At 45.8% G+C, this 17533-nt stretch overlaps 1 protein-coding gene across 2 annotated transcripts in view; it reads left to right on the top strand.

Moving 5' to 3' along the window:
* FLNB (filamin B) overlaps positions 1-17533 on the top strand; it is a 73380-nt gene that overhangs the window by 42302 nt on the left and 13545 nt on the right. The window contains exons 19-33 of one of the 2 annotated variants that reach the window (XM_009284458.2): positions 719-836; positions 1524-1786; positions 2472-3069; positions 3300-3473; positions 3847-4009; positions 4397-4557; positions 5701-5868; positions 7421-7544; positions 7820-7976; positions 9754-9943; positions 11824-12071; positions 13828-13902; positions 14627-14729; positions 15623-15763; positions 17340-17468. In XM_009284458.2, the coding sequence (XP_009282733.2) occupies positions 719-836; positions 1524-1786; positions 2472-3069; positions 3300-3473; positions 3847-4009; positions 4397-4557; positions 5701-5868; positions 7421-7544; positions 7820-7976; positions 9754-9943; positions 11824-12071; positions 13828-13902; positions 14627-14729; positions 15623-15763; positions 17340-17468 (2812 nt within the window). The remainder of the gene's footprint in view (positions 1-718; positions 837-1523; positions 1787-2471; positions 3070-3299; positions 3474-3846; positions 4010-4396; positions 4558-5700; positions 5869-7420; positions 7545-7819; positions 7977-9753; positions 9944-11823; positions 12072-13827; positions 13903-14626; positions 14730-15622; positions 15764-17339; positions 17469-17533) is intronic. The other variant, XM_009284459.2, reaches the window with a different exon arrangement.

Here is a 17533-nt window from a genome sequence, read left to right as displayed (position 1 = left end):
CTGTTTACTCAGCCTTATCTATCTCACGGTGTTGCTACAGCTACCCGTGTGTGTGTTTTCTGAAAACAACCAAGAATAATCATGGAAGCTATTCACTAGCTTGTGTGAAACATCCATGATTATTTCACTTGGGAGCTGAACCGGCCAAGAACGAAAAGTAAGCAAACAGTGAATATAGCTAAAATATGGACTGCGGTAGGAGAGAATAAAAGGAGCATACATCGTGGGCTGGAGCTTGCCATGGCTGTGCGGTATTGCAGCCAAAATACACAAGAGCATTAATCTTTCTGACTTGTAGAGCTTAAAACCCTGGTATTTCAGATGCTGTAATAATATGGCCTCTTTGCAGGCTTGGCTTTGGCCTGGCCTCTCCGTGCAGTGGAAGGGGATACCTGGTCTGGAGCACTGGGACATTCATTCAGCTGTCGGGTCTGAGTACCGGGAGGGTGGGAGCCAGTCTGAGCCGGAGGTTTTGCCAGGCAGCTTGAATATAGTCTAATTAAATGTTGGAAAGAACCGTCTCTTTCTCTCTTCCTGCATTAAATAAAAACCATTTAATACTTTGAAGGGGTGCAGTGGGATGAGAACTTGAGAGTCCATAAACCAGTAAGTTTGGCTGTGGTCAGCTGAAATGGATTAGGTGAAGTGGTTATGTACTGCTCAGATGTTAGTGCGTCTGAAGTGAGAAACTGAGCTAACTTGTAAATTCTCCAACTAGGGCCCAATGAAGGTTTTGGTAACTTACGGTGGTGATCCTATTCCTAAAAGCCCTTTCACTGTGGGTGTTGCTGCTCCGCTAGACCTAAGCAAAGTTAAAGTCAATGGACTCGAAAACAGTAAGTACCTCTGCCTCTGAAGTGTCTCCTGAATCTGGGTGATAGCCAACGTCCTGCTGGAACAGAAGTGGGCAAAACAATCTTCTTTTTAAATTGGCACAGTTGGGGATCAACTAGCTCCAACTTTATAGCTTGACCACTGACTTAGCTGGTCCTCTTGAGGACTGAATTTCAATTTAAGTGTGGGGTTTTTTTTTTGGCAAAGATTACATAGCAATGTGGACAAAGCATGTGTTGGGGTTTAGTCCCTTGTGGTGAACAGAGCTGGACTTTTCACCAGGCTGGGCACCTGCTGATGAAATCTGGTTTCCTTGGGGCTAGTTGGCTGTTCGTTCAAATATATGTAACTGCTACAGTGTAGAATGTCATTCATATAGTCTCTTTGTTGTCTAAAAGCAGAAGAACTTAGGGCTGTGAAATACTGTTGCGTTCCTGAAATGAGCCTCTGATACTGTCAGGCCATGTCTTACAGGCTTGTTTAGCACTGTAGCTTTGTAGCTCCGACTAACCAAAGCGCTTGTTTCTTTTTTTGTTTGGTTTCGCAGTTTTTTTTGCATGCAGAGGGACGCAGACTGAGCAGTGCCCTGCCAATGCTTGCTCCCTCAGTGATATGTGCATGAGAGATTTCTTGGAGCACTGTCTGCTGTTGAGTACTAAATGTAGTAATATAAGCTTTGTCTTTTTCAGGAGTGGAAGTAGGGAAGGATCAGGAATTTGTAATTGACACCAAAGGAGCTGGTGGGCAAGGTAAACTGGATGTTAATATTTCCAGTCCTATGAGGAAAGCTGTGCCATGTCTGGTGGAACCAGTCCTGGGTAAGGAGTGCAGCACTGCAAAATACATCCCAAGGGAAGAAGGACTGTACGTGGTGGATGTGAGTTATGATGGCAACCCAATCCCAGGGAGCCCCTATACTGTGGAGGCCACGCTACCTCCAGACCCCTCCAAGGTAAGTGAATGGTTTAGGGCTGTAACAGCAACTGATACCTGAAAGCTGAATTGTGGGCTATTGCATGAGACTTGGCTTGGTTTTGGCCAAACCAGACCCAGGAACATCCTTACTCAGTGCGCTGCGTCGTTCCTTTTGCAGGCTCCTTGACTCATGGAAGTTATTCCCATAACACTGTATTTGAAAAAACATTGAACTAATTAAGAATGCTGCAAGCATCCTGCAGTATGAGGACCTATGTCGTAACGTATGTGCCGCTCTCGGCTGGCATGTACACGATCAAGATGAGATACGGAGGAGAGCAAATACACGTGTTGCTCCTAATTTAATAGAAATTGGCCTCATGAGCATCTCGACTGTAGTAGAGAAGCTTCTGTCTAAGGAAATAGATTTCAAGAAAAATGTGTGTACAGCCATCAAATATTTTAACGTTTCTACCTTTTATATCCCATGGCTATATAAAACCAGCTATGGTGAGAGTATGAATATCCTTTCCTAGAAACCTTTTTGGAGGAAAGATAGCAACTTTATGGTAAAACTGGGAGGAGTGGCAAAGGAGACACTACTTTCTGTGTGTTTTTAAGAGCTTGTTAATAGTCCCACATACAAACAAATCTAACTGGGCAGTCTGTGCTAGCAATAACATGAAAAAATGAGTTTATCTCAACTGCATATTCTCTTCTAGGTAAAAGCTCATGGTCCAGGACTCCGCGGGGGCCTTGTTGGAAAACCAGCCCAATTCACAATAGATACCAAAGGGGCAGGAACTGGAGGTTTGGGTTTGACGGTAGAAGGCCCGTGTGAAGCTAAAATTGAATGCTCAGACAATGGCGATGGAACCTGCTCGGTCTCCTACCTGCCTACGAAGCCTGGCGAGTATTTCGTAAACATCCTTTTCGAAGAAGTTCACATTCCTGGTTCGCCGTTTAAGGCAGACATAGAAATGCCGTTTGATGCCTCTAAAGTCATTGCCACGGGCCCGGGTCTGGAACGTGGTAAAGTGGGTGAGGCAGGGCTGCTGAACGTCGACTGCACGGAAGCGGGTCCCGGGGACCTGCGGGTGGACATGGTGTCGGATGCTGGTTCCAAAGCCGAGGTCCAGATCGATGATAACAAAGATGGGACCTATGTCGTAACGTATGTGCCGCTCTCGGCTGGCATGTACACGATCAAGATGAGATACGGAGGAGAGCAAGTGCCTAAATTCCCAGCCCGGGTCAAAGTGGAGCCAGCTGTGGACACAAGCAGAGTTAAAGTGTTTGGGCCAGGAGTGGAAGGAAAAGGTGAGAATAACTTATTATCAGAGTTTGTAGGACTTGCAGTCCTTTATCCTGCACAGAGTATTCTGAGCATTAAAAGTTGTAATAGCCTTGTGTGTTCCCATGGTGACCCTTGGACGGGGGTGTTTCGGTATGTTCCCAAATGAGTTGTTTATCATTCTGGTTCACAAAAATGTTTTGTTGTCGGAAATACATGCGGTTCTTGAAGTGACTCTTCAAAATGTATCCTGCAGATGTCTTCCGAGAAGCTACAACCGAGTTCACTGTGGATGCTCGACCTCTAACGAAGGCTGGTGGTGACCACATCAGGACGCAGATCACGAGCCCGTCCGGCTCTCCTGCAGACTGTCTCATCCAAGACAATGCCGATGGAACGTATTCAGTAGAGTACACGCCATTTGAAAAGGGTAACCTCTGGCTGCCTTTTTTTTTTTCTTGAGAGGGGAAAACCAAGAGCAGGCAGCTCTTCTGACACTTTCATTTGGCAAATTGCTGAGGTCTGCCAGTAACTTGTTGGCATCTTAGCAAGATTTTTGCTAGTAGAGGAGCTAATTCTGCAGGAAGTAGCTGTATTTTAACTTGAAGAACTGACTTATGGTAACTTGGCTTCAGAAGAACAGTACGTAGGTGGCATCTTGGTTATGGAACACTAGTGAAGTCTTGTGAAATGCAGGAGGAAGCTCTTACCCATATACTGACATTTAAGTCTGTAGCATCTTGTAGAAGTGATAAGTGATGAGAATATTTAAGATATTCAGGACGTTTTCCTCCTCTTAACAGGTCCACACACAGTCAACGTAACCTATGATGGCGTACCTGTGCCAAACAGTCCCTTCAGAGTGAATGTGACAGAGGGCTGCCATCCATCACGTGTAAAGGCACAAGGGCCTGGACTCAAAGAAGCTTTCACAAATCAGCCAAACGCCTTTTCAGTTGTCACCAGGTAACTAGGCCTATTTGATCCTTAAGGAATATCTGAGGGAGGGAGGAGTGTAGTGGGCTGTGCGATGCAGGATGCTAAACCCAGTACAAATATCTATAAAAAGGCCAAGCAGTGTCCTTCTGATTACTGTGTGTGCTACCTCATCGCATACTGAGCACTCTGCTTTGCAGAGATTAGGGGTTGATAGTGGTTCAGAATAAAATACTAGGAAAATGCGAGTGACGTTATGCTGAACGGCTTTGCATGCCAGAGCATGCTGAAGGCTGGACATCAGAAGTCGGGTTACTGCATTTCCAATAAGGGTAAAAATGCAGCCAGAGCATGCAAAGGCTATGAAGCTGCTGTTAGAAGCAGGTAATTCTAACAACGTGCATTTCTGTCTTGCAGAGGGGCAGGAATTGGTGGCCTTGGAATAACTGTTGAAGGACCTTCAGAGTCTAAAATTAGCTGTAAAGATAACAAGGATGGCAGCTGCAGTGCCGAGTATGTTCCTTATGTTCCAGGAGACTATGATGTTAACATCACATACGGGGGAGAGCATATTCCTGGTAAGAGCTCTTGCTCAGTGGCTTTCAGAAGAGGGAAGGTGTTGAGCTAAGGACTCAGTGCCTTGGCTGCATCTTGCTCCTGCTGGGGGATGTTGAGGTTTTGACTTTCTGCTTTTCCTGGGAATTCAGGCAGAAAGAGTGGTGGCATTTGTTCCTCACACCTGGCAGGGAAGTGTGGAGCACTTTGTGCTGTGTTGCAGTAGTTTTGAGGAAGGGCTGCAGTCTCTTCTCGCTTCTGAAATGGCCTCTGTGGGGATATGGAGGAGCCTTGTTAAGACTAGCACCTGCAGGGGGGAACAAAAGAGCGGGTGCAGATGGGTGGGACAGGGAAAAGGACGCTAGCCCTTGACAAATAACTGGTATTATGCACAAGTGGTACGTAATACATTAGGTCAAGAAAATAGCCCTTTGGTATGTGGATGCCTTTGAGACTCTGTTCTGCATTAAGATGGTCTAATGGGTGAGCTTGTCATTGGGATTATATTAAACACTGCAAGTTTTGGTCACTGCAGAAAGCATAGTAACTGTTTCCTAAACCAGATGTTTACCTGTGTATGCATTTGCACTGGATGTTAAGCTGAAGTGAAGTAGGCTTAAGGAATGTTCCAGGTACATCTGGCATCCAGCAGTTCACGATTAGAAGAAGGATATTTTGCTTGATACCAAGAATTAAATGCTCCTAAATACTAGACACATTTTGCTGCAATGTTCGAGTTCTTACGTGCTGTCATACAGCATATGTCTAAGTATTCTTTCCTAGACGTTGTGAGTGAGCCGATTCTTTCCCATTGGTCCCATTTTATTTGTCAACATACTGAACTTGGTAAAGCATGAAGGAAACAAGTGCCTGCATGATGCTTCGTTTGCACTTCTGGTTTCTTTCATGCATTTTTTTCTGAGGTGTGAGAAGCAGATGGATCACAACTGAATTGTTGAGTAGACAGTGAAAATGTAGAAGCACTATCATTACACTTCTAGCTTTTGCAGAAGCAGAAAATTAGCATGGAGGCTGTGGGGTTGTCATTCCTGCTTGAGGTGGAGGGATAGTAATAAAAAAGCCCAAGGAAAAGAAGGGAAAAAGACCTTTGGCTTCCTGTAACTGTTAAATCTGTGGTGTTTAACACTTGCTGCATTAACTTCCAGGCAGTCCTTTCAAGGTTCCAGTGAAGGATGTTGTGGATCCCAGCAAGGTGAAGATAGCAGGACCAGGTCTGGGAACAGCTGTTCGAGCCAAAATCCCACAGTCCTTCACTGTAGACACCAGCAAGGCAGGAGTAGCTCCCCTTGAGGTGGTGGTGGCAGGACCTAGAGGTAAGAACTGAAGTACTCCATCCAGCTGTGCCCCCATTTCTGCATTTGGATCGGTAACGTGGTCCTGGCCCTGCTTGCAAAGGTGGTGATACCACTTGAATGAGCATTTCCCTCTGTTCCTGTTCATCTGGCGTGTGCACCTTGACAGCTGACCCATGTGTCATGCTGTAAGAGAACTGTGTCTTTGGTAGTGCTGCTTTAGGTAGTGTCTTTGGCTTTATCCTAATCTTCAGAGCTGGGAGAAGTGATGTGAGTAACCATCAGTGGTGAAAAATTGTGGCTTAGATTTAGAAATCAAAAAGTAAATCTGAAGTCTCACATGTGAATGGTGACTTGGGAAACCCATGCCACTGGGTTGCAGGAGTCTCTGAAATGTGGTGGAACCCCTCAGTGGTCCCCAGAGAGCAGCAAGACCCTCAAGCAATAGCGTTAATGATGTGTGCATTAACCTAGAAAGCTGTGTCTCGGTGGCACAGTATCTCAGCAGCGAGTACCTTTTGGCTGCAAGTCTCACCTTGCTAGGAGGTGAGAGCTGCTTCCACACTCGAGTGTGACGTCATGCTGGTGCGGGTGCCCCTCAGGTAACCCTTCTTTAATTTTAGCGGATGAGACGGATTCCCAGGGACGGCGCTCCCCATCAAAAGCGATTTCGGATTTCTTTAAAGGTGATCCAAAGGGTGACACTGAGACAGGTTTGAACTCTAACTACTGGTAATTTTGGCTCTTGGAAATCCAACTGGCAACAGCAAGAATCACCTGGAGGAGGAAGTGGGAACCAACGATATTGCTTTTAGGCTTTGCATGGCAACTATACATTTCTTTTGCGCTTGCTTTACTGCTAATCCTTCCTGTGTTTTAAAGCCAACTTTTAATTGTAGACTGCTTTGTGTGTTGATCTGAACTGATATGTCACGTAATCTGCTGTAGATTTAGCTTAATGCAAATTGAATAATTGATCCTGCTTTCTTAAGACTTTGGCAGCTTGCAGGGCTCTCCTGCCTAGGCAGCGAGCCTGTCTTTCCAAATACCTGATTGTGAAAGACTCAGCTGGTGAATGCTATGCACCAGCTGGCTTTAGGGCTCAATTCTGTGCAATGAATCCCAGTAACAGTAAGTAATCTTGTAAACGACAATTCAGGCAACTATAACCGTTACTTACTTTCTTGCTCGAAAGATCTTCAGTGTATTTTGAGCAATTGCTTTTGACCTGGACTGTACAGAAAGGCAGATTTTTCTCCAGTATTTTCATGCTAGCTTTTGTTTACAGCGAGAAGACGAGAGCCCAGGGAGCAGTGGATAACAAATCTCTCACGTCAGTGGCTTTTGAATACAAAATAAGGGAGACTGATCACTGATGCATGCCCATTGCCTTCATTAGAAAAAAAATTAAATAAATTGAAGCCATTGCCTTCATTAGAAAAAAAATTAAATTGAAGTTTAACTTGTTGCAAACTGTAAATGAGCAGTGCATCTTGGAGCTTTGTGCAGTAAATGGCTGGTGAGGAATTGAGTTTTAATAGCACAGCTGAGAAAATTCTGTTGCTTTTTTTAGGAGTTGTGGAGCCTGTTAATGTAGTAGACAACGGAGATGGCACCCACACAGTGGTGTACACCCCTACGCAGGAGGGACCCTATATGGTCTCTGTCAAATATGCTGATGAAGAGATTCCTCGCAGGTAAGGTGATAAAGATAAACTTAGGTGAACTGAAGATTTAATGACCTGATCATGCTCTCCCAGCATGTGAGCACTGTTTAAGGGCTAGCTGTGGTGCTTTCTACTTAACCAGTGCAGCTCCGTGCATGACTTCGGGGTTCAGTGGTGGTTCGAGCCTGCTGCTGCACCTACAGCAGAGATGCCGTAGGGGAAGTGTATCCGCACCTCAGCATGTACTGCAGTAACTATCAGCCATTGACTTAGGAGGAGGGGGCAGTAACAGGTTTCCCTTTAAGTCCCTTCAAGGTGAAGGTGCTTCCTACGTATGATGCCAGTAAAGTGACGGCGAGCGGACCAGGTCTCAGTTCCTACGGCATACCAGCCAGCCTGCCTGTGGAGTTCGCTGTGGATGCTAAGGATGCTGGGCAGGGACTTCTGGCTGTACGGATCACTGTAAGTAACTACAAAACCAAGCTGGAGTGGAAACACGTTGTTCTAGGTGGGCATGGGTGGCTCCTATCGGAAGCGTCCACAGCTGTACCCTGACAATACCCAATGTCCTGGAGACTGGGCTGCTGGCTGGACCTTAAGCTCTGGTACAGGAAAGTCTTGCACTCTGTGTTTATGAAGTTCTTGAGGCTGCTTTTATGAGGCTTCTGTCTTAAAGTCATCATCCATGCTATATTTGGCTCTTGGTTAACATTACACTCCGCAAATGCCCAAAATGAGATAAATAGTTTCTTGTAAGATTATGAAAATGCTGGAATTTGAAATGGAGACAGCCTTCTAGCAGTGTAGTTCAGCAAGGCCATGAGATAACATCCACACTGAGCATTATATGATGATAAATTAACAAACAAGCCTCCCTCAAGGTTGCCAAAAGTCATAAGTTGCTTAAGGAGCTACTACAGGAATGTTTTTATTTTACTTTGTTATTGCTCTTCCTGAAACTTCTGGTGCCTGGACTCTGTGGCCTCAGCAAAAAGGTCTCTGGTTAGTGGGCCATAAAGCACACTTCTCAGCTCTGGCATGCCTAGGTCATGGCATGGCTGGTTGTACTTGCCCTTCTGCATTCTTGCTCCCGTACTGTCCCACTGTCTGCTCGGGTGCAGCAAAGCAGTTGCCTTTATTCTGGCACGCAGTTGTGCTCTTAAAGGATCCAAAATGCTTATCAGAGCTCCCAGCCTGGCCGTGGCTTTGAAGATCAAGTTCCACAAGTCCTTCATGGTGGGAGTGCATAGGTGATCCTCCTCACGGCATTTGTTTGCTTCTCATTCTAAGCTGTTGAATGTCAAACGTTTTACAAGCCTTCCTGAAAGAAGTAAGCTCTTTGGTGCTGTACCTAAAATCTCAAGTCCTTTGCAGCTTATACTGTACCCCAGGCAGTGTTAAGTCTTAAAATACAGAATGAGGTCAACATGTGGTTCCCTGTAAGCAGGCCTGGAAGACTTTCTAAAATGCTTTAGAAACATTTAGAAACATTTTTCTAAAATGTTCTTTTCAACACTTTGCAGCTGATGAGTTGCACTGAAAGCTGAGTCTGGGAGTAGCTCTGTCAGAAACATTATGCACAGTGCTGATCTTGATTGTAGATGTGAAAGCTTGATGCTGAAGCTCAGATCTGTATTGTTTATGCATCTCTTTAATTCTTGTATTCAGTATAATTCAATGGTAGTTGAAGGGACTACATAGACCTGCTTCTAACCGTAGACCTTGCAATGTGTCAGGAGCTGGATGCCTCATCCAGGAGGGTTGATGGCAGACTGCAGTAATGCTTCCTGCCGACCTCAAACCTTTTGGGGAACAGCTGGCCAAAACTACTCAGTGCTTTGTCAGGACAGAGCTGCACAGTCTGGCTCCTGATCTGTGCCTCGGGGACCTGGGAAGTGTTCTTCATTTCCAGCAGCGATATGATAATGAAGACTAAATCTTCTTACAATTAATACAAAGTTCATTAAAATGCCTTGCTGCATCTTATAAACATTCTCATATCAAACAAAGGGTAGTTAATGATAGCGCTGATTGTTTTATAGTGGTCTGATATCTTTTTGCTCCTAATAGTCTATTCCTGGTACTAGTCCTTGAGTGAAATATATTTAACCCTCAGAAAGCTGCAGTTCTGTATCTGTTTGAGACTATGTAAATATGGTTGTGAACAGATTTGCTGCCCTGCTAAAGGAATTCATAACTAACTTCATGGTGCCTAAATCTTCTGGTTTGCATTCCTCAGGACCAAGAGGGCAAACCCAAGAGAGCGGACATTCATGACAACAAGGATGGCACTTACACAGTCACCTATGTCCCCGACAAAACGGGCCGCTATACAATTGGTGTGAAGTATGGTGGAGATGATATCCCGTCCTCTCCCTATCGGATCCGGGCATCTCCAGCTGGGGATGCCAGCAAGTGTTTGGCCACAGGTGAGTGTTGGCTCGTCTCTGTTGCTGTTGTTTGTGCTTGGTGTAAAGCTGCCTTCTGAGCATGGTACAGTTGATGTAATGGGTGTAGAAGATGCTAGAGACTTGTGTAATCTGGCTGCTCTTACAAGGGGGTTTTCCTAAAGATAAAGAAGCATCCACCCTGTGGGGGAGCAGGAATCTCTTGCAGTCTCTAGCAAAATCTTTCAAACTGCATGGGTTGTTATAAACAGCCAGATGCAACCGAAGTCTGATGCTTATTTTGGCCTGGGTAAATCCTGCTGAGAACTGCAGTGAGGTTGATTTAAAAATAACACATCTGCCCATGTTCACTGCATCATGCTCCTTGCACTGCAAGCGTTGCAAGAAGCTTTTAGTTCCAAGGAAGGAAAAGAATTAATTCTGAGGATGTAAATAGCTGGCCGTGTGCTTCTGCATTAGCAAAGCCTGTTCAGGCTGGGTGTTATTAGTGGAGGGTTCTGCTGCTGTTCTGTCTGGTCAAGGTTGGCCAGGGTCTGAACAGTCTTTTGGAAGGCGTGGCTAGAAGGAGAGAACCTGAAGATAAGATGTTACTACAACTCAAAAAAATCATTGCTTCAAAAATCAGTGCCTTAGTGTAGGGGAGGGACTCCAAATTTGTTGCTGTAAGAGCACACTTATAGCTTTGACCCTTACCCATTCTCAGGATGTGTGGTCATCATGTGGCTTTGGGCTGGCTACCGTGGCGTGCTGCCACCTCCCAGCCAGCTGGAGGCTGTGGCAGGGAGCAGAGGTGGCAGGAGCTAGTTACAAGAATGCCACTGAATGTTAAATCCCCTGATTTTAAAATAAATAAATTAGGCAAGACCAAATTGAACAGGGAAACTTAATCTGTGGTTGTAGACCTGTGAGAGTGGGCATTGTGCTGACCTGCATCGCGCAGTTAGAGCGTACCTGGTGCCCGTCTCGCAGTTGGCTGCTTTCAAGCCTGCTTAAACAGAAATATATTCCTGGCACAATGGAAAACAGAGCGGCAGGTATCCCCTTTGCTTCAAGAATTGTTTAAAAGAGGCCTTAATGGCTGAATCTGATACTCTTCAAGTAACTCAAGTCACTAACTAATCAAAACAACTGATGGAGATTACTCTCAGATGCCAGCTCAAATTTCCCCTGTCCAAGAAATGCATCTGACTCTCCGTTGTAAAGCTGAAATACAATCGTTGTAGGAGTAGATGCTGGACTACTGTCAAGGTATTAAAACGGCAGGTTCGTTGCAGCTTGAAAACGAGCCATTTGCCTGTTAACAAGTGCCAGTCAAAAGCAGGAGTATTAAATATATACTACAAATAAGACTTAATAGTTCTCATTTAGACACAGAGTTCTTCAGCCTGGATCTGATTGCTACAATTTGGGCATTGTTTCACAATTTTCTTTTTTTGGGATGTGTGGCAGAACAGTGGAAAATCATTTGTGGGTAATGTAGGAGGAAACGTGGCCATGGCTGCTACTGTGCCCTCTAATAGCTGCTTACACAGGGAGGTTTATGTTAAAGCAGTGACAGCTGAGTCGCGGCCGGGGCAGAAGATAGTGCCTTTGGCTCTGCATAAAGGAGTATGATAAGAGTATGGGTTAAGGCATTGCTTTCTTCAAACTTAGCTTTTTCCCCCCCTGTTCTCATCCAGCCTCTCTGATTGCAGAGGAGAAGGAAAGCTGGTGGCCAGCTCTTCCATGCTGCTGTGCTGACCAGCACTACGAATGTCCCTTGTTGTACATCTGCTCCCAAAACCACATCTGTGGGTCGCCAGGACTGGTGTTTTGGTGCCATGCTTCCCAGGCGCCTCGCAGGCAGCCTGCCTGGGAAAAGTGTCCTCTGAATGCTTTCTGTAATGAAAATTGCCTTGTAGGTCCTGGAATTGCACCCACTGTGAAGACTGGTGAGGAGGTTGGTTTTGTGGTAGATGCCAAATCAGCAGGGAAGGGAAAAGTGACGTGCACCGTCCTGACGCCAGATGGGACAGAAGCTGAAGCAGATGTTGTTGAAAACGAGGACGGGACTTACGATATCTTCTATACTGCCGCCAAACCAGGAACCTATGTGATTTATGTCCGCTTTGGTGGGGTGGACATTCCCAACAGTCCTTTCACCGTCATGGTAAGCCAGCTCAGCTCCAAAAATACCTCCCACTCAGATTCCTGCTGCCATGTTTTACTTAACAATAGGTTAACTCTGTGTGTAAATGTTTAGGCATTTATTAGACTAGCAGGAGCTAATGAATCCTTGTTACTTGCAGAGCTTGTTTTGAGCAGACAATACAGTTAAGTGAAGAGGGATAGAAGTCATCAGAGGATGAAGACTTGGCTTCTCTGAACAAATTCATTTTTCATTTCCTGACCATGTAGTTCTTTTTCTAAATGATGTAAGGGTGGTTGTAACTGGCTTCTATGACTAATTACTTCAGCTGTTGTCAGATACGGTGCTCTGACTTGTCTGTCTCTCACTCTTTATAAAGTTGACCCCAAAATAAGGAATGGTCTGCTGACAGATCCCGGGAAAGCAGGCTGTTAGCTCACACTTAAAAATGATTTGCAAGTGCTAGTTAAACTGTTATAGCCAAATCCTCCTCCTCCTTCTAATTATGTTCCTTCCAACATGCAGTACTTCAGCATGTTTAGGTCTAAAAAGCAAACAAAACCCCAGCCTCCCTGAGGAGCAGACTAGGTGCCTCTCAGGGCTCACAGAAGCCCTTCATGTGAAGAACAGCTCTGTGTTGGCAAAACAAGTCTTGGTCTTGTAATCTCAGCCGAGGCAGCCTCTGGTGCATCTCAGTCTGTGAAACCACACGGCCGTACTTGTGCTGCGTCTGGCTGGAGCTCGTGGGCGAGTCCTCAGGGCCAGGCACACCAGGTCTTCCTACCTGCCACCCTGGCAGATCGCTACCGGTGTCTCTGAAGATTTCCACGAGAAAAATGACTCTCTTGGTCACTGCTCAAAGCTCACTACAGGAAATGCCTCTCATGGTCAGGGAGCCCACTCCTGGCCAGTCAAAATTCCCACTTCCTAGCTGACTGATACAGTATGTGTTTGACTTGGGTGTCTCAACCGGGGACAGAGAACAGCGAAACAGCAGTATTTCTGTTTTGCACTGGTTTTCTTAGTGGAGTCTTTCAACGCATAAGTTTCCAGCGGGTTATTTTGTTAGGGTGGTTGCAGTGGTGTAAATGGGCAGAAGGAGCCGGGGTGACTGAGCCCAGTGGAGCTGCATGCGTGGGTGTCAGCCCCAGCCAGTCTTGTTGAGTTAAGTGGGGGAAATGGGAATTTGCAAGTCATCCTCTTGGCATGCCTGGTGGGAAGGGAGGCTGTGCCGGGGGAAAACACATTCGGTGTCTTGACGACGCTATCCCAGCTATGAATCAGAAGAATAGCTTTGCAGCTATGACTGGACGTGGGCTGGGTCATTCACCCAAGTGCATGAGCTGGGAGCAGCCTTCCCACGGTGGTGGGCTCCCCTGCCTCCCAGCTCGCACACTGTGTTGCGCAGTGCTTGGGGACTTGCATCTTAGGTTTAAACCTTTCACTTCCCTCCCTGCACCAGTCCCATAAAAAAGCAACTCCGAAATTCAATTCCACCAGTGTTTAGGCACTGCTTCCCTCCCAAGCTCCCAACAATGGCACGTACCGACTTTGTCCCTTTGCTGTGCCGCTGGTGGCTTCCCCCAGTGCCCAATGCCTGCAGATACAGGCAGTTTCCCAGCTCCCCTGGCTGGATCCAGGTCCTTGCGATGGCAAGAGGGCTGCGAGGTGGGAGGAAGGTATTGAGGAGCTGGAAGAAGCTGTGTGTTCTGTACTGTGAAAGGTGGGAATGTCTCCATGCCAGAATAACGCCTAACCTGCCTTTACCCCTACCTAGGCTGTAGATGCAGATGATGCTGTCGTGCGGTCACAGGAGCCAGTGGGCACCTCCCCCCCCGGATTCCGCCCTTGGGTACACAATTTTTACATTTTTCAGCTGTTTTTCCCCCATCTGTGTTCCATTTCAGATGACAGCCTGCTTCTTGGGACTGCTTGAATCGCTCTGGTCATTGTGTTCATTCTTTCTGTTTGATCAATTGTTCTTGGGATCCAGACCTTGTTTTTAATTTGCTGCTTGAAGGGAGTCTCCAAATAAACTCTCATTTAAACACGAAGAGGATCATTACACCTACAGCTTCTACTTCTGCAATGTCTACTGTTGGCAAAAGCAACCTGAATGCATCGCTTTGTTTTCTCAGTAAAACAGCACAGTGTCTTGAGTCCAGAGTTGCATTGTGAAACTCGTTTTCTTTTGTCCGTTTTGTGTTGCAATCACTTTGCCCCATTCAAAAATCACTTTCTCTTCCAGGCCTTAAGCAACTAAATCCTTTCAGATGGAGCCACTTTGGGTCTTGTGTGTGCTACATTGTCCTCCATCCCTTTGTGTTCCATTTTTATCTCTTAACTTTTTTCCAGCATGTCTTCCATTTGCACCGTGTTTGATTCACTCTGCTCTGCGGTGTGGTGGTGTTATGAAGGAGAGCTTGGCTGGACACTGCTCTGGTTGAGCCCAGTCCTGTGGCTGGCTGTGATAATCACTGCACACTCTCTTCTGCTTGTGCTCGCAGTGGAGTTGCTCAGTGCTCATTTGGGTCTACCATCCTTTTTGAAGTGACCCATCCTTTTGCTTCCTTTAGGTCACAGAAGAAGCTTATGTCCCAGTTGGAGACATGAATGGCATGGGATTCAGGCCCTTTGATATGGTTATCCCTTTTGCCGTAAGGAAAGGAGAAATAACAGGTACCTGGAGTACACATAGCCTCTCAGGGAGGTTTTGCTTTGTGTTAGCGTGTTTATCCATTTGCAGCTAACAGTCTGGGTGGTCTAGACCACAGCGTGTGGGGGAGGATCGTATCCTGCCAGCAACTTAATTGTTTAATTTTACATCAAGTGGCACCCGCTGAGGGTGAGTAGGATACGCCCTGCCGATGGTTTGAGTTAAATGAGGGGATTCTTGGTGCTGCTGTGGTCCTCAGTGCTAGGCTGTGAACTACTGCACTGTAGGCCCTGTTGCTGCTTTTTTGCCTCTGGAGCAGCTACATGCATCCTTGATAAGCCCCATTATTTTGTGCAGATGCTGCAAAACAGTCTAATCCTGCATTCCTGTCACACAACTTCTCCAAAGCAGGCGACCCCTCTTCCGCAGGTCTGGCAGCTAAAAGCATCATCCCAGTAACACGCCGGTTGCACTAAGCTGCTGCACACATGGGCTGTGTCCCCTCCTGCCCTCTAGCTCAGCAATCTCACCCCAAGCTCCGGTCTGTCCCTGCTGAAGGGACAGTCAATCTTTCATTTTCAAAAGAGCCGCAGGAGAGGGAGCGTCTTGTGATGAGGTAGATTGGTGCCTTTCCTGGGGCTTGCCATGGAAATTTCAGTGGCTGAAGCAAACAGCCCTGCCTGTAGAGTTTGTAAGGTCACAGGACTGTTTGCCAGATGTCTACCACTGCATTGTATTCATGTAGTTTAAGTAGGAAACATGTCTGGTTAGTGTTCCCATTAGTCTCCTATTTGTGCCTGTGGGTAAGGAATTTAACAATTTAAAATGCGTGTTTAAAATGGCTGGACAATTCTTTGTGGGTGGGAGAGGGGAAGCAGGCAGCTTCTTTTGTAACTCCCACGGTGGCTTTTTGTAGGTGAAGTACACATGCCCTCTGGAAAGACGGATACGCCAGATATTGTGGATAACAAAGACGGCACAGTAACAGTGAGATACGCTCCTACTGAGGTCGGGCTACATGAAATGCACATAAAATATATGGGAAAGCACATCCCAGGTGAGTCTGACAAAGCAGGTGACACAAATCTGAGTGCAGTGTCCTGCTGATGGATCTTCTCCCTGGTGAGGTTTCTATAGCTTAGTTGTATACACTGCAGTAAGAACTGCCCAGGACATCTTACCGTTCAGCAGCAGTTCATCTGCTTTAGTTGCTTTCTGGACTGCTTGCAAAGGAGTAAGTGCCTGTACATGTGAGCTTCCATTGTGGTTTAATAGTACCAGCCAGGCTTAAAATGGATTTTGGTTTTGGAAACTAGCTTGTGTGGCATTTTATTATGAAGAAGAAACATACAATTTTCTAACTACCATTTTTTTCAGGTTGACATTTACTGCCATGGTGCTCAACAAAACTAGTGGTTACAGTGCATGTTTATCCTTAAAACTGCATTGGCATAAAATCTCCAATCTGTGGGGAGGACTAAGTGGCTAAAACAGTATAGCTACTCTTTCCATCTCATTGCAATAAAATAAAGCACACGTGCACACTATGCTGTAATCTTTCTTCCTGGCTGCTTCTTAACAAACAGAAGCCACTGCCTTTCATTCCCTTTCTCTTCTTTTGTCCTTACTTCACCAGCTCCCCAGCTGAAGCTCTGCCTTGCCTGGAGGCTGGGGCTGCCCCGTGGTTCTCCAGGCGTGCCGGCTGCGTGGGGCTGGGGTGAAAAGGGCCAGATCTGTAGAAAGATGTGTAGACGTGAGACAAAATACCTTCAGCACTACCTGAACTGGGCTGCTGGTTCTGTTGGTGTACAGAAACACAGGATAACTTTGGCTGAAGCAGGGAGCTCGATAATGTGATGCATGGTGCTACTTCAGTATCTTCAGCACTTTGTATGCATATAGCACCTCCATAAGTGCCAAACTGTTGGATGTATTGGTTCAGTAAGGCCATTACCCTGTGCCTGGACAGAAGGATGGTATGCCATAATGTTTCCTTCTTGAAGGCTATCATGAATCAAACTTGCTACTGTCTCAGCTGCAAAATTTAGCTTTGGACTTAAGAGCTATCTGTGCCTTTTTTTGAAACCATTATTGGCTGTTGGTGACTGTACTCTTTATTCTTGTGCGCCAGCTTAGCTAATCTGAGGCTGGCAAATATTTTTTTGGATACCCTTGAAACTTGCTAGTTCAGGTTCATTGAGTCAGACAATGTGCTGTGCTAGTTCCTAATTCTGAGCTACCAAAACTCAGGATCTGTGCCTGAACTGAAAGCCTGCTTCTGACTCAAGTTCTGATTTAATGTGCTAAAAATAAACTTGTAATGAATAAGACCCTTTACAACATCATTGAAGCTTATCTCTGGTAATTTGAGTAACGCTTACTTTGTCATGACTGAACATGGAACAAATTGTGGAGAAGTATCTTTTCAAGATGAAAGGGGAGCCTTACTCGTTTTTTTAAGTGCGTTACAGTCACATAAAGGTTCTTCAAATATCAAGTAGTGAGAATGGCATGGGTATCAGTAAGGATAAGAATAAGATCCTGTTGCGTCATAGCAGCTTGATGTCTGTTTTGTTCTTGTAGTCCAGGCCACTCATCCTTAAGTGCTCTTCTTGGTTTTTTCTTTCCTTTAGAGAGCCCTCTGCAGTTCTATGTGAATTATCCAAACAGTGGCAGTGTGTCTGCTTATGGGCCTGGCCTCATTTATGGGGTTGCCAATAAACCAGCAACTTTCACCATTGTCACGGAAGATGCAGGAGAGGGTAAGTCTGTTCTTTAAACCCATCCTACCCTAAGCTAGGAACTTCTTGGAAGTATAATGCGCATT

Source organism: Aptenodytes forsteri, unplaced genomic scaffold (genome assembly GCF_000699145.1).
Source record: "Aptenodytes forsteri isolate BGI_AS27 unplaced genomic scaffold, ASM69914v1 Scaffold53, whole genome shotgun sequence".
NCBI classification, from domain to species: Eukaryota; Metazoa; Chordata; class Aves; order Sphenisciformes; family Spheniscidae; genus Aptenodytes; species Aptenodytes forsteri.
The sequence above is the reverse complement of the archived record's forward strand: the minus strand, read 5'-3'. Positions and strand labels throughout refer to the sequence as shown.